The sequence below is a fragment of the Sorex araneus genome, chromosome X (assembly GCF_027595985.1).
Source record: "Sorex araneus isolate mSorAra2 chromosome X, mSorAra2.pri, whole genome shotgun sequence".
Classification (NCBI taxonomy): Eukaryota; Metazoa; Chordata; class Mammalia; order Eulipotyphla; family Soricidae; genus Sorex; species Sorex araneus.
In genome coordinates, this window is record NC_073313.1 from 333,855,785 (window position 1) to 333,877,819 (window position 22,035).

At 58.4% G+C, this 22,035-nt stretch overlaps 1 protein-coding gene across 16 annotated transcripts in view; it reads left to right on the plus strand.

Annotated features, from left to right (window-relative positions):
* The window catches only part of DYSF (dysferlin), a 214,406-nt gene that overhangs the window by 125,843 nt on the left and 66,528 nt on the right, over positions 1-22,035 (plus strand). For 14 of the 16 annotated variants that reach the window (XM_004609122.2, XM_004609120.2, XM_004609124.2 and 11 more), the window contains 6 exons: positions 100-193; positions 1,020-1,097; positions 9,251-9,432; positions 12,317-12,457; positions 13,197-13,226; positions 14,344-14,373. In XM_004609122.2, coding sequence (XP_004609179.2) covers positions 100-193; positions 1,020-1,097; positions 9,251-9,432; positions 12,317-12,457; positions 13,197-13,226; positions 14,344-14,373 — 555 coding nt within the window. Of the gene's footprint in view, positions 1-99; positions 194-1,019; positions 1,098-9,250; positions 9,433-12,316; positions 12,458-13,196; positions 13,227-14,343; positions 14,374-19,639; positions 19,682-22,035 lie in introns of all 16 variants that reach the window. The other 2 variants (XM_055122406.1, XM_055122407.1) reach the window with 1 other exon arrangement.

The following is a 22,035-nucleotide window of genomic DNA, read 5'->3' on the forward strand; positions in this document are numbered from 1 at the left end:
GGGCTCTGCTGGGGTTAGGGCTGGTGCCTGAGTTTGGGGGCCTGTCTCTCTGCACTCCCTGGCTCTGGGAACAGGGTTTGACAAGCTTTTTATCTTCAGGGGGGCATGGTGGATGACAGGAGTGAAGATTCCATGTCCGTCTCCACCTTGAGCTTCGGTGTGAATAGACCTACGATTTCCTGCATCTTTGACTGTAAGTGATGCTGGGAGCATTGGGTGAGCCCATGTGGACCTGACGCTTCTGTGTGGGGCGTATGGTCAGGTGTGTGCAGGATGACAGAGGAGACCTCAGTGGTGTGGATGTGGGTATGTGTGTAAGTGCATGCATGTGTAAATGTGCATGCATGTATATATATGGATATATGTCTTCTATATGTGTTTTTAAAATATGAATGCATATGTATATGCACATGTATGTGCCTTGTAGGCTTGTATTAGTGTGTATGTATAGATGCATGTATGTGCACATGTCTTACACATATGTGTTTATGTTTGCAACCTGGATATACATATATATGCACAACGCATATGTCTCATCCACATATATGTTTATGTGTTGATATGTGTATACACATGCATATGCACATACATGTGTCTTACATAAAAATATCTCTATGTGTTAATGTGCATGAAAATGCAAACGCATGTGTCTTGTATGTATACATGTGCCATACACATATGTGCTTCTGTGTATGTACACACACACCTGTGTGTGATGTACCTTATACATGTGTGTATATGTAAGTGTCTTGTGTGTATGCATGGGTATATATGTCTGTGTGCCCATTTCTGTGTGGTCTGAGCATCTGATTAAGCATGTGATGGGTAGTTCCAGGCTGAGCGCACTCCAGCTGTCCCCACCGTCCTCGCCTTCTTTGCTCTCCCTGACCCTGGGATGTAGCACTGGGTCCATCCTCCTCCAGTGGCAGCTGCCACACACCGCAAGGTGTGTGTCCTTTCTGTTGTCCTGTGGGCGGGCACCTCACCTCACCGGCGCGCTCTTTCACTCCCTCATACAGATGGAAACCGATACCATCTCCGCTGTTACATGTACCAGGCCCGGGACCTGCCTGCCATGGACAAGGACTCTTTCTCTGGTAGGTGGAACGGGCGTCTGGGTGACATGGGGAACATGCACAGAGAGCTTGGGAGGTGGCCTGGGTGCGGCTTCTGTGACAGGGGTGGGGTGGGGGGTGTTTTTTTCTGGGTCCTGTAGGGGTGTGGCTGTGTATGGGCTCCTGGGGGCTGTGTGGGCAGGGCCCTCTCGAGGTGTAGCTGTATATGGACTCCTGGGGTTTCTGGTTGTCAAGGGGCCTTCCCGGATCTCTCTGCTGGTTGGCTTGACTGTGCCCCCACTCCTGAAAGCCCCCTTTGCTTGGCCCCTTTGGCCTGGGTCTTAAGCCTGCCCCGACTTCGGGGCTGACTGCTTACTCTCTGGACCCTGGGGTCCCCACCCCCCTTCTTCAGGGATGATGCACAGATGGGGCCTTCTAGCTCAGTAGTTAGAGCTAGCTCATTGGGGCCCCTCATGTCCAGTCACATCTTTGGTGTTCCCTGTGGACGTCTCAGGGGCCCCTTGGTCCATTCTCTTCGACCAAGTGGCTTGTGACTGCGCCCCAACCCCCGTGCCCCGACCCAGGGCTCCTCCCCATCTCCCACCTCAGTTTGGTGGGGGCTGCCCGACTCTGGTGGCTGAGTCTCTCGGAGCCATTCCCTCCTCCTCTTCAGCTCATGCGGCCCACCCAGGCTTTGTCCCACTTCTCCTGCCCTCCCTCCCTGCTGCCTTCCACTCTGCCTCCCACGGAGCCAGTGACATCACCCCCGGTTTCAGGTTCGGATCCTGACAGATTCTACTTCCTCAGCCTGGCAGGTGCCGCTTGGTGCTCAACCCAGTGGGCCCTCCTGGTTTTATTCCCTCCAAATGCCTTTTGATTCTGTTCCCTCTGGTCCCACTGAGTTAGATGACCCTGTGTCCGGGCTCTTCCATGGTTCTATGCACCAGGGTTCTCACATACGTTCCTTCCCTATTCTTTTTCCCCTTTCTGAGAGGGGTTCTGAGGCTGTGCTCGGGAGGTCTAGGGACCCCATCAGTGTGACTCTTGGCCAGTCAGTCCAGCAGTCTAGTGCCAGGCCTGAAGATGTGCTTCAGCTCAGGTTCAGCTACACTGGGGACACCTGGGCCCCTCCAAGATCCTCCAGGGCAGCATCTGAGTCGGCCACATACAAAACTCTTAATTGCTGAGCTATTTCCCTGTCCCTCCGTCCCTGATGTTTGACCTGGTGAGTTCCCGCCTGTCCTTTGAAACACAGCCCAGGTGCCCTCTGACTGCTGAATCGGAGCTGCTTGGTCCCAGCCTGTGGCCACCCTCCTCAGTCAAAACTGCTCAGCTCCCGCCTCTGCCACTTCTGTCCACTGTCCCACTGAGTTCCTTTGGGAAGAAGCTTTGTCTTCCCTGTGTACCTGGAACACCCAGCCAGAAAGAGCTAAAGTCAGGGGCTTGCTCTGCACCTAGGAACTTAGCCGACATCATTTCCTGCCCCCTTTTATTACGCCCCCTATGAAGTAGGGGTTTAGCTTTCTCTGTCTTTCACAGATACAGAAACTGGGACTCTGGTTAGCCAGGTTGCCTGCATAGTTGCCATAGCTGAGAAGTGGCACACTTGCTCCAAACCCAGCAATACTCAGAGCTGACTCCTGCCTGTATGATCAGGGATCACTCCTGGTGGTGCTCAGGAGACCCCATTATGGGGTGTCGGGGATTGAACCAGGCTCTACTGGTTCATGCAAGGCCACCTTCCCCGCATTTATCTCTCTTCGACCCTCGTAGGCTCTCGTCCCTGAGTTCCTTGCCTCCCAGTGCTCTCCCCAAGGGGGCAATTTCACTCCTGTGCTTGGGGGCCCTGGCCCTGAGAGTGTCCTCTGCCGAGCCTGTGCAGACCCCAGTACACAGGGACTGTTAGACTGGGACCACAGCTTTCTGGGCAGTTGCCAGGATGTTTTCTGATAATGGGAACGCGCCCGGAGGGAAGAAGAAGTCAGTGCAGCCAGAATCGCCCGCGGGGAGGGTGGAGAGGTGAGTGTGCAGGTGGCAGCTCTGTGAGGTGGGTGGCAAGGAGCAGGCCAGGTGCAAGGCCTGTGCCTTCTGTGGGCAAGGTTGGCCGGGGACCCTGCCAGGAGAGGACGCCCACCCGGGGCCACTGCCTCTCAGGGACTACAGCAGGCTGGGCCTGGTCTGGCCTGTGAAGAGTCACACTTTCCATGCTGGCCCCACCCCCTCCTCCAAATAAACATCCCTGGAGCTTTGAGGGCACTGCCCAGGGCTTCCTCCGCGACCGCGGGCTTCTGAATGAAAGGGCTGATTGAGCAGCTGCTGGAAAGGAAAACAGCCGCCAACACGGGTGAACCTATCAAACCCAGAGTGTTTATTTTCACTCCCAAACCCTAAACCAAAGCAGTTTCTCCCCTGGAACTGACCTCGGGGTGGCCGGCGGCCGGAGGCTGTGCCTGGCCACCACCGGCAGACATTTCTGGGAGGAAACTCCTGTGTGAATCTGGACCGTCTGGGGCCAGGGCAGGTCCACAAGAGAGGCTCCGTCCGCTCCCGGCCCGCCTGCCCCTGGCTGTGGCCCCAAGGGCTCCCCTTGAGAAGCAACTTGTGGCTGGCGGGGGGCGGGGGGAGCTGGGGCAGGCTCCCGGCCCTGGCCCACACGGTGAACGGTTCCTCTCAGGTGTCTGCGATTTTCTCCCTGGGTGAGGATTTGGAGGGATGCTCAGAAATTGCACGGGACTGGCCGAATAGCACCAGACTTGGTCAGGAAGGGGAGTCTTGGGGATATCACCGCGCAGATCCATTCTCGGGACCCCGGGCAGGGCGTGTGAGCTGGCATAAGGACTGTGCAGTGGGACTTCACTCAAACGACTCCTCTTTCGTGTGGGGCGGGGTTGTGTGTCCCTGCCAGGAGGCGCCAGGTCGGGAACATGCCCTGCGTTCACTCTGAATGGAAAGGTGAGCTGAGAGAGGGCGTGGTGTCCCGTGGCCCCAAACACCGCTGGTCTGAGCCGAGTGCAGTCTGGGTTCTCCGAGGGCGTCAGTCGGGGTGGAGCAGTCTGCAGGACGGCCGCCGCCGGCTCTCTCTCACCGCTCGCCGGGAACTTGCCCCCTCACCCCAGAACCACCGCGGCGGTGCTGGGCGGGAGTGGGCAGCTCTGCTTCCAGGGCCACCACCACTGCACCCCAAGGTTGTTCTTTAGCCCCCCCCACCCCACCCCCGCCTCCGGAAACCCCCTGTTGCTTTGGCTAACCAGGCCAAAGAGAGATGGTTTGGAGGCCAGCTAGACGTGGATTCCTTTACGGCGACGAGCTGGTTTGTCCAGAAAGCAGGCCCCCTCTGCCCTTTCTGCCGGCCTCCAGGCTCCTGGGAGGCCAGTGCTGAGGCTGGATGCCCCCTGGCTGCCTCCCTGACTGAGGTCACGCTGCGGTGCGGTGATTTGGTTTCCCCAGATCCAGACTGGGTCCTGGGAGGAGTTTGGGAACTCTTGCGTTTGGACTTCCTCTGTCTGGACTCGGGTCCTGCCCCACCCCCGCGATTGAAGCCCAGCTTTGTGCTCACTTGGCTCCGGCAGAGGCGGGGGTGGGCACTTCTCCCCAGGAGCTTAAGGAGCTGTTTTCCAAAGTGCTCCGGAGGCTCATGAAACGCTCCACTTAAAGAGGGTTCCCGAGGCAGAGACTGGGAATGCCAGAATCCAGCTGCGGGCTCCAGGGCCTGGAGGGGGCCTGGGGCAAGGACCCCCCGGGAGGGAGAGCGGGAGGAAGCTGGTGTAGAAGCTGCAGGCAGTGGGAATTACTTCAAAGAACCTGAGAACTTTGGGGGTCTGCTGCCTCCCCCCAAGGCCCTGTGCGGCCCATCCTCTCCCAAGCAGCCTCCAACCACTGACTGTTGCTCACGGACCCAGACTTCTTGGTGGTGGTTGAGACCCTGCACGATGCCTGAAGTCCTTTCCTGCCTGGTTCCTTCCTCATCCTTGAGACTCATTGAATTTGAGCTCCCAATCTCCCCCCCCCCACCACACACAACACACACCTTCTGCCTTGTCCACCCAATAAGTTGCATGAGCCACGTTGGTTAGAGCTGCTCGTGTTCCCTTTCCACTCGTGCTCGTGATCTTCCGAACGCAGAGCGTGCCTCATTCATCTCCCTGCACGTGGCTCCATGGTAGAGCTTGTGCACACATAGCAGTTCCCTGCCTGGAATCAAAGGAATAATAATTAAAAAGAAAAAAAAAGGGCCGGAGCGGTAGCACAGCGGGTAGGGTGTTTGCCTTGCACGAGGCCGACCCGGGTTCGATCCCTGGCATCCCATGTGGTCCCCCAAGCACTGCCAGGAGTAATTCCTGAGTGCAAAGCCAGGAGTAACCCCTGAACATCCAAAAAGCAAAAAAAAAAAAAAAAAAAGGAATAATAATTAAAAAGAAAAAAGAATGCATGCAAATACTTGGTCTTCCTGGCCCTGTACTCATCTGCCCCCATGCCCGCCAGTCACTGTTGTGGAATGAAGATGCCTCACAGAGGCTGCCACGAGCATCAGCGCACCTAAAGCTTTGCGGTCCATTTGGCCGATGTCCAGCAATATGGGAAACAGGGTTTAAACAGTTCTGTGTTTTTCGGGGCATCCTGCCCAATTGCTTTCCTGAAAGCTTGCTGAATTGCTTCCAGCAATAAAGGAGAGTACTTCTTTCATCAAATATTTGCCAACACTGGGTTTTATACTTTGAAACATTTTATTTTAATTTTATAGGGAAAATATTGCTGCATTAAACTTTTCATTTGCCTTGTTTTGCTGACTTGCTATCGCCTGCCTGCCATCCAAGGGTCCTTTCCCCAGCCACAGAGGGGAGAGGGAGCACTGAGCTGGGAGTCTGAAGCCGGCCTTCCAGCTTTGCGCTAGTGTGGGCCAGTGACTTCATTCCTAGGGCCAGGACATGGATGGCGATGACATCCCTCGCTGGTGACCTGAACTGGCGGGAGAGAAGGCTCAGAGACGGCGAATGAAGAAGCCAGGCACCTTCCCTGGAGTTCTAGAACGGTCTGAGCAGCAGAGCTCACTAGACAGACCATGTGCAGTCATCAGGTCCGGCCAGAGACTCCACTGCTTGGCCTGTGGGGGGGCCACGGGGAAGAGGTGGCAGACAGTGTGTGTGTTCCCAGCTGGAGTGCACCCCCCGCCCCCCGCCCCCCACCACGCACAGCTGGTGCTCTTCATGCCGTTCCAGTCGAGCCCCCCTCTGCCTCAGCTCCAGGGGTTCCAGAGGTGTGGAAGGGGACCCCTGGGGGGGAGGGGGTCTGATGCTACCCCTCTGTGGTGGGGACCCTGGGAGAGCCCCAGGTGGGCACAGACAGGGAAGAGTGAGCCTTTTCGCCTCCTCCTCTCCTTTGGAAATCCTCTGTCTCTGCCTGAGCGTGTGTCTGTGTGTCTGTGTGTCTGTGTGTCTGGCTTTCCTCCTTCCGACCACTTGACTGCAGCACCCCAACCCTTCCCCCTTTCCCCCTTTCCTTCTTCTTTTTTTTTTTTTTTGAGGGGCTCAGCGGGGAGAGGCCAGGCCCCTGCACACAGTAGCCCAGTGTCTGCAGCCCGGGGCCTCCAGACCTGCTCTTTACAATGCCTTTGTTGTGTGTTTTCCTCTTCTGGGTGGGCGGGGCGTGTGTGTGTGTGTGTGTGTGTGTGTGTGTGTGTGTGTGTGTTGCAGGGTGGGGGGGTGGGGTCTGGGTTAGTCTTGTTTGAATGCCACCCCCCCTCCCTGTCCCCAGCGCTGAGCTCATTGCCTGCGCTGACGGGGCTGCTGGAAGGAGTCAGCCGGCTCGGGGGCCAGTGTGGGGGGTGCTGCCAACACCAATACGGCGTGCAAGGCCGCTACAATGTGCAATTGTGATCTTTGTGTAAACGCGGTCGGCCTGGGGCCCGAGCGCTTATAAAAATAAAGCGTTTGGGAAGCACGGGGGGCGGGAACAAAAGGGGCTTTTTCGCGGGCTCTCTAATATGGTTTTATTTATCGGAACGCGCCCTCTCTTCCTTACTGGAACCAGCAAGAGGTTCTCGGCCGCGCTTGGAGCTGATGGTATCACAGCCAGACGGTTTCATTAAACGCACAGACGCCGCTGGGCCCTGCCAGGGGCAGGAGGGGAAGGGATCGGGGCCAGCCCTGCCTGGGCGGGTGCACGGAAGGGGGAGCCCCGTGCCAGGGATGCTTCCAACAGGCACGGAGGGAGGCAGACGTGGTGAGCACATCTCCCCAGCCCCTGCTTTGAACAAAGGCCCCGCGGTGCCCCTGTTGACCCCGCAGAATCAAGGTTGGGCCCGGTTTCCAGGAAGAAGCCATCCAGGGTCCACCCAGCCCACGGGCTTTTGCACCGGGAGGCTGATGCACAGGGCTGGGTTGTAGTTGGTGGGGATGGTGGGGTGTTAGCTAAGCTCAACGTTGCTCTGCCCGCACACACCTACGCTTCTCCCACCTCCTATAGATCCCGTCACCCTGAAACCGGGAATCTCGGGCGACCCTATCTTACACCCACCCCCATCCTTCGAGAGTGACCTTCCCGTTGCTCTCTGCCCCCTCACACCTCTTAACTTGGCCTCCTCGGCTTTCCTAGTGTGCAGGGAGCTGGCTGGCTCCTTTTCCCTTTGCGGGGGGAGGGGGCGTGTCTTCCCCTCACCCCAGTCCCATGTTGAGGTGGACCTGCCTGCTTGTGCTGAGGCTTCCTTAAGGTGGCAAGGTGAGGGCAGCTGCAGAGCCGCAGGGCTAAGAACTGGGAGATGCGGAGGAAGTAAAGGCCCCACAGTGGCTGACAACCAAGGGCGCGGTCCTCCTAGAACCACTAGCATGGCGCAGAGCTTCCTGGCCCAGTGCCCTTGACTTCTTGGGAGCACAGGACAGGGCAGTGAGCCAGAGTCTGTCCCCAGGCAGCTTCCCTGTGGGAGCAGACGGCTGTTTCTCTCCTGGTGCCAGCACCCAGCCTCAGAGCAATTCCTCCCACACCACTCCCCAGAGTCTGGCTCCTGGAGGCAGCCTCCCAGTGTTACCTGGAAGCTAGCTAGAGATGCAGGTGCTCAGGTTGGTGGTCCCGACCTGCTGAATCTCACTTTGCAGGGGGCGGGGGCAGGGAAAGGGGGGGGGCTGGAGTCTGTGTAAGTGTTCCAGGTGACTCCTGCATGCTTCCACGTGAGACTACTCTAGAACCTTCTCCGGGGACTCCAGTGTCCCTTGGGGGCAAAGCACACAGAATGACTTATGGAGGCTGGGACCGGGGCTGGCAGGCTGGAGAGAGGTTTGGGGGCAGCAGAGAGGGTTAGGGGGGGCCTTAGGGTTCCTCCCACACTACCCACTGCTACTCTGCTCTCGAGTCTGGTGCTCTGTGTCCATGTAAGTCACCAGCATCTCGGCCTAGATTGTTGAGTAACCTCACTATTGGATTCCATGTATTTACTTCTACCCATTCCAGTCACCTTTTTTTTGGGTAGGGGTGGTAGGTTGGGAAACTCTCAAGCATTGCTTGGGATCCACTCCTGGAGATTTGTGGCCAACCAGGCTGAAGTTCAATGCCTGGGCCTGAAGATGTGGCATTACTTGGGTTCTATGTTGCTCAGGGGACCTCCAGGGTCACACCTGGTGATGCTTGTGGGACCATGTGGTGTGGGGGATCCAATCAGAACTGGACACCTACTTAGCATGTGCTCTAACCGTTGTGCAACCTCACCCCAGTGTATTCTGCAGCCAGTGTGAGTTTTCAGATCCAGACGTACCTGTCTGATGCCTCATGTCTGTGCTGTGTTCTCTCGTCCTCACAAACTCCCTGGTGCCTTCTAGCTAGCCTTCAATGGCAATTTTACACTTATATGCACGGAGTCTTATGTCAGAGATATTCTCAGCTCTTTGCCCCTGGGCCGGCATGCAGTGAGCACTCAGTAATTCTGGGTGAAGGTATGAATTAATAAATGATCCATCCATCTGGACCTGGCCTCAGGTGTCCAGCTCAAGGAGGAACCCTTGTACAGTTGCTATCTGGATCTCGCTGGTCTCTCACGAGGACCCCAGCTCCGTGTCGCTGTGGTTGCAGGCCAGCTGGCCCCCTGGGAGGTGGGGGAGAGCCTCGGGGAGCAGGGCTTCTCCCTGAAGGTCTCTTCAGCAGCTGCACGTGAGTCAGTGAGTCACGGGCTGCTGTTTCCTGTCTTCCTCCCTGCTGCTGGCCCCGTGCAGACCCCTACGCCATCGTCTCCTTCCTGCACCAGAGCCAGAAGACGGTGGTGGTGAAGAACACGCTGAACCCCACCTGGGACCAGACCCTCATCTTCTACGAGATTGAGATTTTTGGGGAGCCCGCCAGCGTGGCAGAGCAGCCGCCCAGCATCGTGGTAGAGCTGTACGACCATGACACTTACGTGAGTCTGTGTGCCTCGTCCTTCCCAACCTGTTCCCTGCAGGGGGAGGCACTCCTATGGCGGTGCGGGGTGCCCTCTGGCCACGTTAGCGCTGGGGCAGTTAACACGACTTTAGAGAAATCCCATGTGGGTTGCTGCCCACCATGCAGGGCTGTGGCAGGGAGAGGGGGGAGGCCAGGGAAAGGCATGTGGCTGTGGATCTGGAGCCTGGGTCTTCTCCGCCTCTGCCTTGCGTACAGGGTCCCAGGCCATAGACAGGGCAGACGGGGACAATCTAACCCTGGGCACTGGAACTTGGGGGTGAGTTTGTCAGGCTCACACATGTAGATAGGAAGTTGGCCTTCTGAGCTTCCTATTGCAGGGCGAACCCAAAGCAAATGAATAATATATATATATATTTGGGTCACACCTGGCAATGCACAGGGGTTACTCCTGGCTCTGCACTCAGGAATTACTCCTGGCGGTGCTCACGGGACCATATGGGATGCTTTGAATCGAACCCGGGTCAGCCATGTGCAAGGCAAATGCCCTACCCACTGTGCTATCGCTCCAGCCTCGCAAATCAATAATATTTTAATTGAAGCACTGTCCACTGTCCTCCCATTGTTCATCAATTTGCTCGAGCGGGCACCAGTAATGTCTCCATTGTGAGACGTGTTGTTACTGTTTTTGGCATATTGAATATGTCACGGGGAGCTTGCCAGGTTTTGCTGTGCAGGCAGGATACTCTCGGTAACTTGCTGGGCTCTTCGAGAGGGACGGACAAATCGAACCCGGGTTGGCCGCGTGCATGGCAAGTTCCCTACCCGCTGTGCTATCGCTCCAGTCCATTTTAATTGAAATAAAAAGAAAAGTTCCCAGGTGCATCGTGAGCTGGGGGACTCCACAGACATTTGTCATGTGCTCCTCTATAGGAGCACCTGACCTTGGGTGGAGGGTTGAACATCACCCATGGCGATTTTGGGGAGGCAGGCCATCACCCCGGTGGCTTGGAGGACCTCTCTGACTGGGCTTCCTGCCATGATGGACCGCTCTCCAGGTGCTGTCCACCTGGGACCTGTTTCCTGCCTGTGAATCCCAAGCAGTTGATGCGTGACCCCAGCAACAGAGGAGAATGTTGCATGTTGTTCACTTTCAACCCGTTTCCCACTTTTAGTATGTTGATGCCAGTGTCACAGTTTGTTTCAAACCAGAGTCTAGTGTAAGCACAGGTGTCGTGTGCTAGCATCAACATGTTAAGCAGCACAGGAAGCTAGTGGCCTCTGATATTGGGTACTGCAGTTCTAGAAGGTTCTAGAGAAGGGATGGGGGCATGAGCGATCTTGGGCTGAACTGTGAGGGTAGGCGGAGGTGGGGAAAACCCAGACAATGGAGGGAAGGTGGGATTGGGGTGTTTGAAGGAAACAGGCAGCAGAGGGTGATGGGGGGGACGCAGAGGGTAGCAGAGGCAAGGTGTGAGGAAGACAGATGGGGTGAAGGACAAGGGTGGATGAGGCTGGGGGACGAGGGGTGTGAACAGGCGCTCCTGGAGGAGGGTCTGTGTTCAGTGGATCTGACATGTGGCCGGGGGGGGGGGTTGATGAACTGGGCAGGAGGTTGTCTGGTGAATGTTTCCAAACAACCGCCATGATTGGGTGCCAGACACTCTGTGATGTGTGGTGGCCAGGGGGCAGAGAAAGGGAACAGAGTTTAGGGTGGCCCTCCAGGTGGTGGGCTGTAGCTGGCGATGGACAGTGTGGACCTGTGGAGTGTTCCCAGAAGGAAAGCTGCCTGCAGTGAGCGGGCAGCTCAGGGCCGGGCACCAGACCTGCGCTTTGGGGCCGGAGGGCCAGGAGGGAGAAGTGGGTGCTGCAGGTGCGAGCTCAGTTCCGTCTCCCTAGTGTCTCCTTGGCGTGGTTCTGACCTGGTGTCTTCTCTGGGAGCTGAGGCCCGGGAGGACCCCGGAGGAGAAAGCCCAGTGGGCAGGCTGCAGCACCCAGGGGCGCACAGAGGCCATTGCTCACCGAGAGTAAAGCCCAGTGATTCCCCTCCCGGCGGGCACACACCCACTGCCCAAGTGCCAGGGCTCTCAGCTCTGCCCAGGGTCTCCATGGACGTCCGCCCCATGGCCTCTCCAGGATGCAACTAAAGGACAATGGTCTGGATGAGGCTCTGGGCCCCTCCCCGTGCTGGAGCTGGGGTCCAGGCTGAGTGGAAGGGGCTTTTGCTTGTGTGTCTGAAGGTCCCTGGGAATGACCCCAGCAGGGACATGAGGTGGCCCTGGGATCCTGCCTGGTCCTATCCCGTGCTCCACTCCCCGCAGCAGTGGGACCCTGAGGTGGCTAAGAGACAGCTGAGGGTCCAGAGGCAGCGGCCCCTGGGAAGAGCCCTGTGGTGAGAGGCAGTGGGCAGAGGCCAGCAGGCTGGAGCAGGGGATGTGTAAGGGGTTCTTCAGTGCCCAGAACAGAGTTTGGACTTTGTCTAGGCTCGGGGAGCTCAGAAATTAGCAGAGGAAAACATCCCCATTATGTTTACTTTGATGAACAAGATCTCATTCCCCCCCACCACTGGGAAGCAGGACTTGAAGGTGACAGGAAGAGGTGATACAAAGGCCTGTGGGGGCATGTCCACCCCCTGGACAGCTGAGGGCATGAGGTGTGGGGTGATCTGGGACGACCACCCCCAGTTAGAGCTGTGACTGCCTGTGGGGGACGTGGAGTGGCTCGTCTGCACTGTGGGGACACAGCCCTGGCTCCATCCTCACATCCTGCCACGGGGCCACGCTCCCCGCCCCCCCGCCCAGAGGGCCTGTCCTGACACTCAGACCTTCAGTGTCCGCCTAGACATGGCTCTGGGCCATGCTGAGACCTCTTTGGGACGCTGACCCTCCTTTCTCCTGCTCTAGGGTGCCGACGAGTTTCTGGGACGCTGCATCTGCCAGCCAAGTCTCGACAGGACGCCCCGGCTGGCCTGGTTCCCCCTCACGAGGGGCGGCCAGCCTGCGGGGGAGCTGCTGGCCTCTTTTGAGCTCATCCAGAGGAAGAAGGTGAGGCTGGCTCCTGTGGCTATTGATCTGGCGGGCCGGGCTTGGCCGCACAGGGTGGGGACGTGTGGTGAGGCAGCGGCTGTGCCCCGAAGAGAAGAGGCTTCCCGAGCATGCTCCCTCCCACCAGGGACCACCGTCTGCGGGGGACCCGGAGGGGCCACCTCTGCTCACACTGGTTTGCCCGTCTTTGCTGAGCCCCTGGCCGGGATGTTCCCGAGTGTTGGAATCCGACTGCACTGGCCGCCTTGGAGCCTCTGGCCAGCCACTGGCTGTGTTTTTCTGGGGTCCTCCCGATGTGGTTTCTGGCAGGAGGCCCTCTGTGGTCTAGACGGAGCTGAGGGGGGTGATTGTATTGGGTTTGGGGGTGTCTGTGGAGGCACAGGTAGGGTGGCATACCTTGATCCTAGTGCTCTGTGTGACTGAGCCAGGGACGTCCCCACTGTTAAAAAAAAAATAGGGGCTCCGTGCGAGATTAGGTTCAAACCTGCTCATTGTGTGACATGAACCCTGTATGTAAGCCGGGTGGAGGTGAGACATGTGTGTCAAGTGAGGATCGACTCACAGCTGTCGCCCTCCCAGACACCCCTCCAAAGAGGAAGACGGTTGGGCCTCCCTGCACGGGTTGGTCTCTGCCATATTCCACGTCCCGTGGAATATGTTTGCCCGGCCAGGGCAGAAAGGAGGGTGCTGGGGGCTTTGGGTGACAAGTACTGACAGTGCTTTCTTTCCCTCTCGCTAGCCGGCCATCCACCATATTCCTGGTTTTGAGGTATGTCTTGTTTTTATCTTTTTTTCCCCTTCAAACTCATTGCCCTTTTTACTTGTGATCAACAGAAGTTAACCCGCCATCTCCTCCCACCCTCACCCCTGCAGAGGAGGGTCCAGGTGGGTGCCTGGGGGGAGGGGCCCAGTTCCTGCCCAGCTCAGGCATCTGAGAGTTGCAGACTCTAGGGAAGTGCTCGTCACGGTGAGCCCACCCCGGTGGGCTTCTGTCCGTCACTCCTGTGGCTCCAAGGCCTCTCTCATCTGCCTGGAGAGTGGTGCTGGGCTTGTGAGGTGCAGCCAGGGCAGCAGGGTAGTGGACACGGCCCAGAGAGCCTCCCTGTGTGGTCCCCACAGCAGTGTCAGAGTCACCAGCTGTTGTCAGACATGCTGACGCCCAGGGTCCCTCTGACTGAGGGTGGCACAGTGTCAGGGTCTCCCCGGCCTGCTGCAGCTCCCAGAGCTCAGGGCTGCACCGTTCTCCCTGCCCATGCTCCTCTCTTGCCCAATTCCCTTCCTAGATAGATCCGGGGGCTCCCCGACCTTCTCCCTGCACCCCCCTCGCCTTCTCCGGCAGTCACCGTGGAACACATAGCTCTCACACGTCGCTCTCTTGCCAGCACCCCAACTCTAAAGAATTGGGAAACCCCCTCTGCCAGAGTCAGCTGCAGCTTTGAGGCGTGGCCTCTGCACTGGGTTTGGACCCCCTGTCCCCAGGCAGGCGGCCGGCCCCAGGGGCGACCCCCTCTGTACCCTTCATCCCCGGGACGCAGGTGGGATCCCATCATCTCCCGAGTTCATCAGCCCATGCAACCCTAGAGCTGCTTCCTGCCCCCACCCTCCCGTCTCCGGTCACCTGTGAGGTGTCTGGACTCTGGACTTGAGCTTGGGCCTTCCTGGCAGGTCCCGGGCCTCAGCCTGCAGGAATCTTTCCTCACAGGCACTGTGGGGTGTGCCCACGGGGCTTGTCCCTGCTTGGGGGCGGGGGCGACCATGTGGATGGGGGTCACTCTGCTGGGCTCCGCTGGGTCCCGGCCTAGTAGTCCCTGTCACTCACGGTGACTCTCCCTGTGCTCTCTCCTCCTGCTACGTCTCCTGCATGTGTAATGTCCACGGCGTGTCAGGTGCAGGATGCATCAGGGATCCTGGAAGAGGTGAGCGGGACCTGCAGGGTTGTGTTCGTGGTGGGGGTGGGTGGGTGGAGAAGAGAGGATGGCCAAGGCCGGCCTTTGGGTAAGTGCCCTGGTGCCACCTGGGTTTGGTGCCCCTGGGGCATGTGCCACACTGTGACCTCTCTCCCACCTTGCGTGGCCCCAGAGCAGTCTGCTTGTCTTGGCTCCTTGCTGGGAACTGGAGGCACCCAGACCTCATGCTCAGCGATCTGGGGGGTCTCACTAGCCGAGTGTCAGGGTAGCATGTGATCAAGAGCTGAAGGTCGGGGCCCAGAGTAGTCCAGGAAGGCTTTTTGGTGGAGGCAGCCTCAGCCATGCATCATTGCAGAAAGAAGATGGGAACTGTGCCTTTGGACCCAGGACCATTCAAGGACCATTTAGGAGTTGGGGTGGGGATTCCTAGGTTCTGGAAGAAGTTTGGGGTTTGCCTCCAGACGACCCCAGGCCCTGCCCTTGACCTGAAAGGAAGAGGATCAAACCCCCTCTGCGGCCTTCTGTGCGTTTGGGCGAGGGTCCGCCTGGTTGCGGGGAGGCTTGGGAGGGGAGATGCAGGAGAAGAGCCCAGCCAGGTGGGGTTTGTGGGAGGGCAGCTGCTCTGGGGGTCAGGAAACCCCCAGCTGGGAGCAGACCCCGTTTAACATTTTCTGTGTCATTTGGGCTGGACATGCAGGGCCAGGAGGTGGGTGGGCCCTGCAGACCCCATGCCCTTTACCTCACTTCCTCCCTTCCTCCCTCGCGCAGACCGAGGCGGGGCCCCGGGGCGGGCGAGCTGGCTGTAATTGCGCCTGACAGGCGGCCTCCCGCTCCTGGCAGCCGCCTCCAGACTGCCGATCTGGAAGGGGATGCCGAGCCGCGTCCAGGCGAGCAGCGCGGAGCCCTCGGTCTTGATTGAGAGTGCGCCGGGGCCAAAACCCACAGCCGGCTCTGAAGAAGACCCAGCCTGGGATGAGTTACTTAAAAAAAAAAAAAAGTCCTTCCTAACTGGATTTGCAGTCTAGAACCGTGTGGGCTCCGACTGCCAGCGTAGGGAACTGGCTGTGGTCTCCTTGTCAGAAAGCAAATCAAAAGCTGTGGCTTTGGGGCCGGCCCCCAGGAGGGCCGAGTGTCCTGCTGCAGGCTGGCCAAGGACCCAGGGTGTGGGTCAGTGGCGGGAGGAGAGCCAGACTGGGGCTGGGGCTGGGGGGCCGCCGAGCCGAGTTAAAGGGTCTTGTGCTCTGTGATGACAGGGGAGGGTGTCAGCCAATTGCGGGTGGCTTTGGGATCCTGTCCCCTGGGGCTCATAGCTCAGCCACTTCCTCTGCACCTGAAGGCAACCCCTCAGGCCTGGGTCTGCTCTGGTTCCAGGATCTCCAGTTTTCGGGGCAGGGGGGTGGGAGGGGAGACAGGCCAGTCCTGCTGCTGGCAAGGGGTCTGCAAAGAGGCGCGCCTTGGTGGGATCTTTCTCTTGTCTCTATTGCGGCCAAGCTCTGCCTGCTGCCCCTCCCCTCCCCCCCAGTGAGCCCCTTCAAGGATCCCAGTCTGATCCCCGTGAAATGCTCCTCTGCAGAAGGGTGTGCGGGTGTGTCAGGGAGCGGGGCTGCAGAGGGGACCCGGACAGCAGCCAGGAGGCTTTCGTGACTCTGGATGATGGTTTCGGGGTGGCCTCTGCTCCGGGTAGTGCCGTCAGGACAGCTCAGCCCTGGGCAGCAGGAGACAGTGCCCCGAACAGCTGAGAGGCTGTCGCCTAAGCTGAGTCCCCACAGCACCGCTTGCTGGAGAGGGGTCACTGCACTTGCGTTCAAAGCTGGGATGGCAGAAGAGGTGACAGCTCCAACTGGGAGTGTCATAGGCTAGAGGCAGGTTTCCAAGGCCCAGTTTGGAGGGCCATAAGAGGACTCCCCCCCCCCACCGGTTTGAGGCCATTTGGAGACCCCCGTCTCAGGCTTGGGCGGGCATGGGGGCTGGTGATGTTGTTGTGTCTTTGGGGGTTTGGTGACCTGGGTTCTTGCAGAGTGTGTGTGTGTGTGTGTGTGTGTGTGTGTGTGTGTGTGTGTGTGTGTGTGTGTGTGTGTTGCGGGGGGGATGGACATCTCCCCAGCCACCGCCAGTGGGTATGGCCTGCAGCACCCCTGGCCCCGCTGGACTTCCCAGCCCTCCCTGCACCCTTTCTGTCTTCTCTGCTGGCTCCTTGGCCCCCCGGCTGGCTCTCTCCCTCCTTCTCCCGCCTCTTCTGAGCCCTCTGTCTCGTTTCTTTTCCTTTTTTGTCTGGAGAACAAAGGCACTCCCTGTTGCCAAGGGGAAGGAGTTCAAAGAAACAGCAATTTTAGATTTCCTGAGAACGGGAGAGTGTGCACGTGCTCGAGTGAGTGTGGACCCTGTGAGAACAGCCCCCACCCCACGTCCACACGCGCACTGCACCCACCGCGGGAGAGCGGGTGGGGACTTCCTCCATCTCCCCCACCCCCGCCCATCCCCACCCCAGCCGCCAGGACCCTCTAGGCGGGAGGGAGCCTCGGCTGGGATGCTGGGCTCTGCTGCTCTCCTCTCTGCCCCGCTAGGCTCAGGGGCCCACCAGGCGTCAGTCCACCTGTCCCTCCGAGTCCAAGCAGAGGGCTTTTATTCCAAGATGAACATGGGGTGCTCTTCTGCACCCCCCTAAATTCACTCGAAGAAAAAATTTGGTGTTTTGCAATCAGGCAAATAAAGCCCAGTGGTCCCCATCCCCCTCGCCCTCCCCCAAGGCTTTAATTTAAAACACTATTTTTCCTGGGAAGTGTAATTAGAGCAACATGTGGTTCCTAACAAGCTGGGTGGGGCAGGCAGACGATGGGGCCCTCCCAGCCTGCCACTGCCCCGCCCGCAGCTCCCCCCACCCACCTCAGCCAGCATCTCACTGTCCTGCGGGTCCCCGACTACCCTTGGGTCACTGGGGACAGGCACGGGGCCTTTGCTGACCTGTCCCCCGTACGCTGGTTTGAACCACTGTCAGGGCGAGGGCCCTTCGGATGGAGAAGAAAATCCCCGGTGGCTATTGCGGGCCCCAGTACTCCCGCGGGCCAGGCCCTCTCGGCCTCAGCTCTGTCGGGACGCCTCCTGCACACCCGGGAGTCCCAGGATCAGGCTGTTTCCAGGGAGGCCAGGGCAGGAGGCAGCAGTCAAACACTGCTGCGTCTGACTTGCTCGAAGCACGTGTCGCCTCTGGAGGACGGTGGCACTGTGCATCCGCCACGCCCACGGACAGGTGTTGTCCTGGAGGGGCATGTGGGGACTTGGGCAGAGCAGCGGCGACCAGGCAGGGCTGAAGGATTCTCCCGCGCCAGCTGTCAGAGTCCGGCTGGGCCCCGGGGGCCCTGGCGCAGGGCCATTTGGACACCTAGAGCGACAAGGCGCCGGAGATCGGTGTGACGGGGAGTTTCCAGAGAGGTGGGGGAGCTTTCTGGAGGATGCCGTGCTTGATGAGGCCCTGAAGGACGGGTGCGGGGGACAGTGAAGGAAGCACGCGTGGGAGAGGTGGGCGAGGACTCCGGGCTCTGCCCCGAGTGGGCGAGAGCATTGGGAAGAGGGAGCGGAACATGCTAGTGCTGTTGTTGTTGTTTGTATTTTGGGGCCACACCCAGCAGTGCCCAGGGCTTCCTCCTGGCCCTACACTCAGGGATCATTACTCTTGGTGGCTTGCGTGACCATATCTGGTGCTGGATACTGAACCCAGATTGGCAGCCTGCAGGGCAAGTGCCCTACCTGCTGTACGATGGCTCCATCAGCCCCCCTAGAGGGGTTTCTTCATCCACCCGTCCACCCGCCCACTCACCCCTCTGCCATCCCCACTTCCTCCCCTCCTGGCAGCCCTCCCCTTCCTTACGCCCCTGCTTTCACTGTGCGGGGGTGTGCAATATAGAGCTCAGAGCAGAGTGACTGGTCGGGGTTGGCCAGAGGGGCGAGTCCAGCTGCTCAGTGTGCCTGGGCACGGGGCAGGGGCCTCTTAAGTTAGGCTCAGGGCGACTGTGAGACTTAGGGAGCCCTGGAACCCAAACAGGAGGCAGCTTGATGCTGTGGGAGGAAGAGCACTTCGCATAGGAGAACCAGGGGAGAGCCTGGTGCCTCCGGGGGCCTGCGGGGGGGGGGGGGGAAGTGAGTGGTGTGTCTGGGATGGGGACATCTCGGGTCTGGGGGCCTGGAAGGAAGGAGTTCAGGCAGGAGACTTCTGCAGGAGGGAGGTGGGGTGGAATCTCAGGAGACTGTGCCAAGGAGTTTGAACTGAATGGCGAGTGGGGAGGACCTTCGGAAGGTTCTTAAATGGAGAGTGGCATTTTTCGAAGGGTCCCTCGTGCAGGCGTGGCTGGGTGGGTGACGGGGGCAGGCCGGGAAGAGTGCACTCTCGCTCTGTCAGCCACACCCAATGTCTCATCTTCATCTGTCGGGAGAGTGTGCACGTGCTCATCAAGGCTCGGGGACCCCTTAGACATGGTGATGAGGGGGCCTGTGTCGTGGGGTTCTTGGGGGTGTGGCTGTGCAGACCTGTGATGGGGGAAAGCCGGCTAGGAGGAGCCCCGGGAGAATCTCCCGTCTGAGAGGAGCATGGTGCATGGAGGAGGGGGTCCCCAGGGGCCGGGGAGGAGGCGGGGGCTCCCGAGAGACGTTTTGGGCGCAGAGAGCCTGGCAGGGGCTGTGCAGACTTGGGTACGGCCTGGCCGGGCACATCGGCCAGCAGAGCTGGGGTAGGTGTGGGGAGTGAAGAGTGATGGTTTGGGGAGGAGGGGAAGGGTAGAGGGTGGAGAAGAGTCGCCCCTTTGGTTGGCCCCAGGGAGGAGCCAGAGCGGGTCTTTATTGACTTTGGAGAGAAGCTTCTGGCAGGAGGGGACGGGGGCAGCAGCAGGGGGCCTGGGAAGGGGGCGACCAGGGACCAGGGTGGCTTCTCAAGAGGACAGAAGGGGAGGCTGAATTTATAGAGGGAAGGAACTCGGGCTGGAGCGATAGTACCGCCGGTAGACCATACGGTCTCCCAGAGCCTGCCAGGAGTGATCTCTGAGTGCAGAGCCAGGAGAAACCTCTGAGCACCACCAGGGGTGGCCCCCAAACCAAAACAAACAAACAAGAGAGGAGAAACAGAACCCCAAGACGGTGCGGAAGGTCAGGGGCACAGGTAGGGGCAGCTTTCTGGGGGTGGCAGCAGCAGCTGGGAGCAGGACTGCTCGGACCCCCGGGGACCAGAGCGGGGTGGACGGAGCCTCTAACCGCTGTTTCTGCTTCTCTCTCCCTCACGCCTACGCAGCTGTGTGCACCTGCCTTCTTCCTCCGGGGCCTCCTCCCAACGGTACTGCCCCCTACCCTGTCCTCGTCAGAGGAACACCACCGGTCCCGCAGTGCTCAGGGGTCCTGGGAGCAAAGAGGGAATGAGGAATTGAGGGATAAACTGGAATCAGAGGAATGGTGCCTTGAGTTGGGGAGGAGGGTGGGGAAGAGGCAGGTTGAAGGGTCATCTGCAGAGGAATGTTCTAGAAGGAAAGAGATTGGTGAATTTTCTCTAGGTGACTTCAAGAGAATGTGGCAACCTTGTCGGCAGGCTTGCTCTTTCTGCAGCTCTCGCAGGAGTTCGGGGCCATTCCCTCCCCTGTCTCCTCTCTGCATCTCTTTCTTGGCTGCCTTGGGCTTCTGACCCTGGGCTCATACCTTCAAGCCTGGGGCTATATTTCCTGCTCTAAAGAGGCTGCCCTGATTCATGGCCATTGCAGTGGTGCCCTGAGTGTGCCAAGGGCGGCACCATGCCAGGCTTCCCACAGCAGGTGCCAGCTTCGGCCCTCTGGCCCCATTCTTGAGAGCAATGAGGGCACAATACCTCCTGCAGATGCCCGGGGCCCCCTTCCCGTGGCTCTCCTGATGGCATCTGTCTCTCAGTCAGTCTAAAGATGAGGCAGTTGCTGCACCATGTCATCTGCCTTGTGCCCCACGACAGGCAGAGGGTGGCTGTGAAGCCAGAGAGGTGCTCTGACTGCAGACTGCACACAGCAGGGTCGTAGAGCAAAGGCACGGGAGCCTGTCCCATGGGCCCCCGCTCTACGGCTGGGCTCTACATCTCCTGGACACTGTTGTCATGGTCTCCTCAGCTTCTGAGGGGTTGTGATTCCAGAGCTTCAGGGGGTACCGGCTCTCAGGGGTCGGTCGAGTGGTTTGCCCAAGTTCACCTAGTGAGAAAGCAGGTGGGCGGGGATGAGAACCCAGGGTTCCAGAAGTTAGCTTCTGTGATGTGTGGCATCACAGGGCTGTGACCAGTGACAACTGAACTTAGTGGGAGGGACCCAGATCAGTGGTGCGGGTCGTGGTGTGGTCTCGGATCTGGATGCTCTTCCCAGCCGTGCCCACATCTATGGGCGAACACGCCATTCGTTTTTGGATTTGTTTTGGGGCCTCTGCTCAGGGCTTCCTCCTGGCTCTGCGTTCAGGACTCACGCCTGAAGGTGCTTGGGGACTGTGGGGACTGAGCTGAGTTGGCTGTGTGCAAGGCAAGTGCTCTACCCGCTGCTCTCTTTTCTGCCTGATCACTTATTTTGAAATTTTTAATTTTGGTTTTGATTTAGGCCCAGCAGTGGTACTCGGGGCCTACGCCTGCCTGGCTGCTTATGGTCCCGTCTGGCTATGCTTACAGTTTACCATGAGGTATTAGGGATCACGCTCGGGGCTCCCACCTGCAAAGCATGTGCTTCAGCCCTTTAAGCCTTCTTCCTGACCCCAGCGTACCATTCTTTGAGAAGGAACCTAGCGCAAATCACTTGGAGAATGGACCCAGATGTTTAATTGTATCTTAAATGAATATATAAGAGACAAGCTCTCTGAAGTGTCCAGCACAACCTTTTTCATCACAGCTGTCATTTCCTAAGAGTCGGGGCCTGCATGTATGGGTGGGCAGGTTGTTCACTGCACAAGAGCACTATCTCAGAGCATGTGCAATTCCCACTCCAGGTACCACCCATTTGCATTTACAGGACCAATTTCCCAGTAGGTGGCAGTAAAGAGTCTTGCTCTAACAAATTGGTCAAACATGATGGTTTTTGAAGAACGAAGTAGAGCCTTAAGAAAGGGGCATCTTTCTCATTGCTGCCAAGGTACCACATTGAGGTTTCACATGACCCAGGCACTCTCCTAAAATGTGTATCCTCTGCTGTAGTTCTCACATAACCCTGAGAAAGCTTGATAACTTTTCGCCATCATTTTCTCAATGAAGAAAATGAAATCAGAGAGGTGAAACCACTTAGGGTCAGAGATTTTCTTCCTAACCACTGGGTGACATGATGGCAGCCCTATTTACGGCACTGCCTGTGTCCCTTCTCACTTCCTTCTCATTGCAACTCTTCATGATCTGGAGACACTTATTTGACCTCCTTTCCCTTTCAGAAAAAAATATGATAGCCCTGCCCCTCTCAAATCTACCTTCTTTCAATGAGCAAATACTAAAAAAAAAAAATCCCGAAATTCACTGGAGGCTCATACTGCTCCCAGAAACATCCCAGCACCTCTGGGGGACATTGTCACCCACATTGAGAGGGTGATCACCCCCAAGGGAACTCTTACCCATGTCTTTGGAAAGCCCTTGGCAGACCAGAGTTCCTTCAATCCTTCTCATCTTTGGTCTTTAGGGGTGAAGGAATGCACCCCATGCCCCCTCCCAGCGCC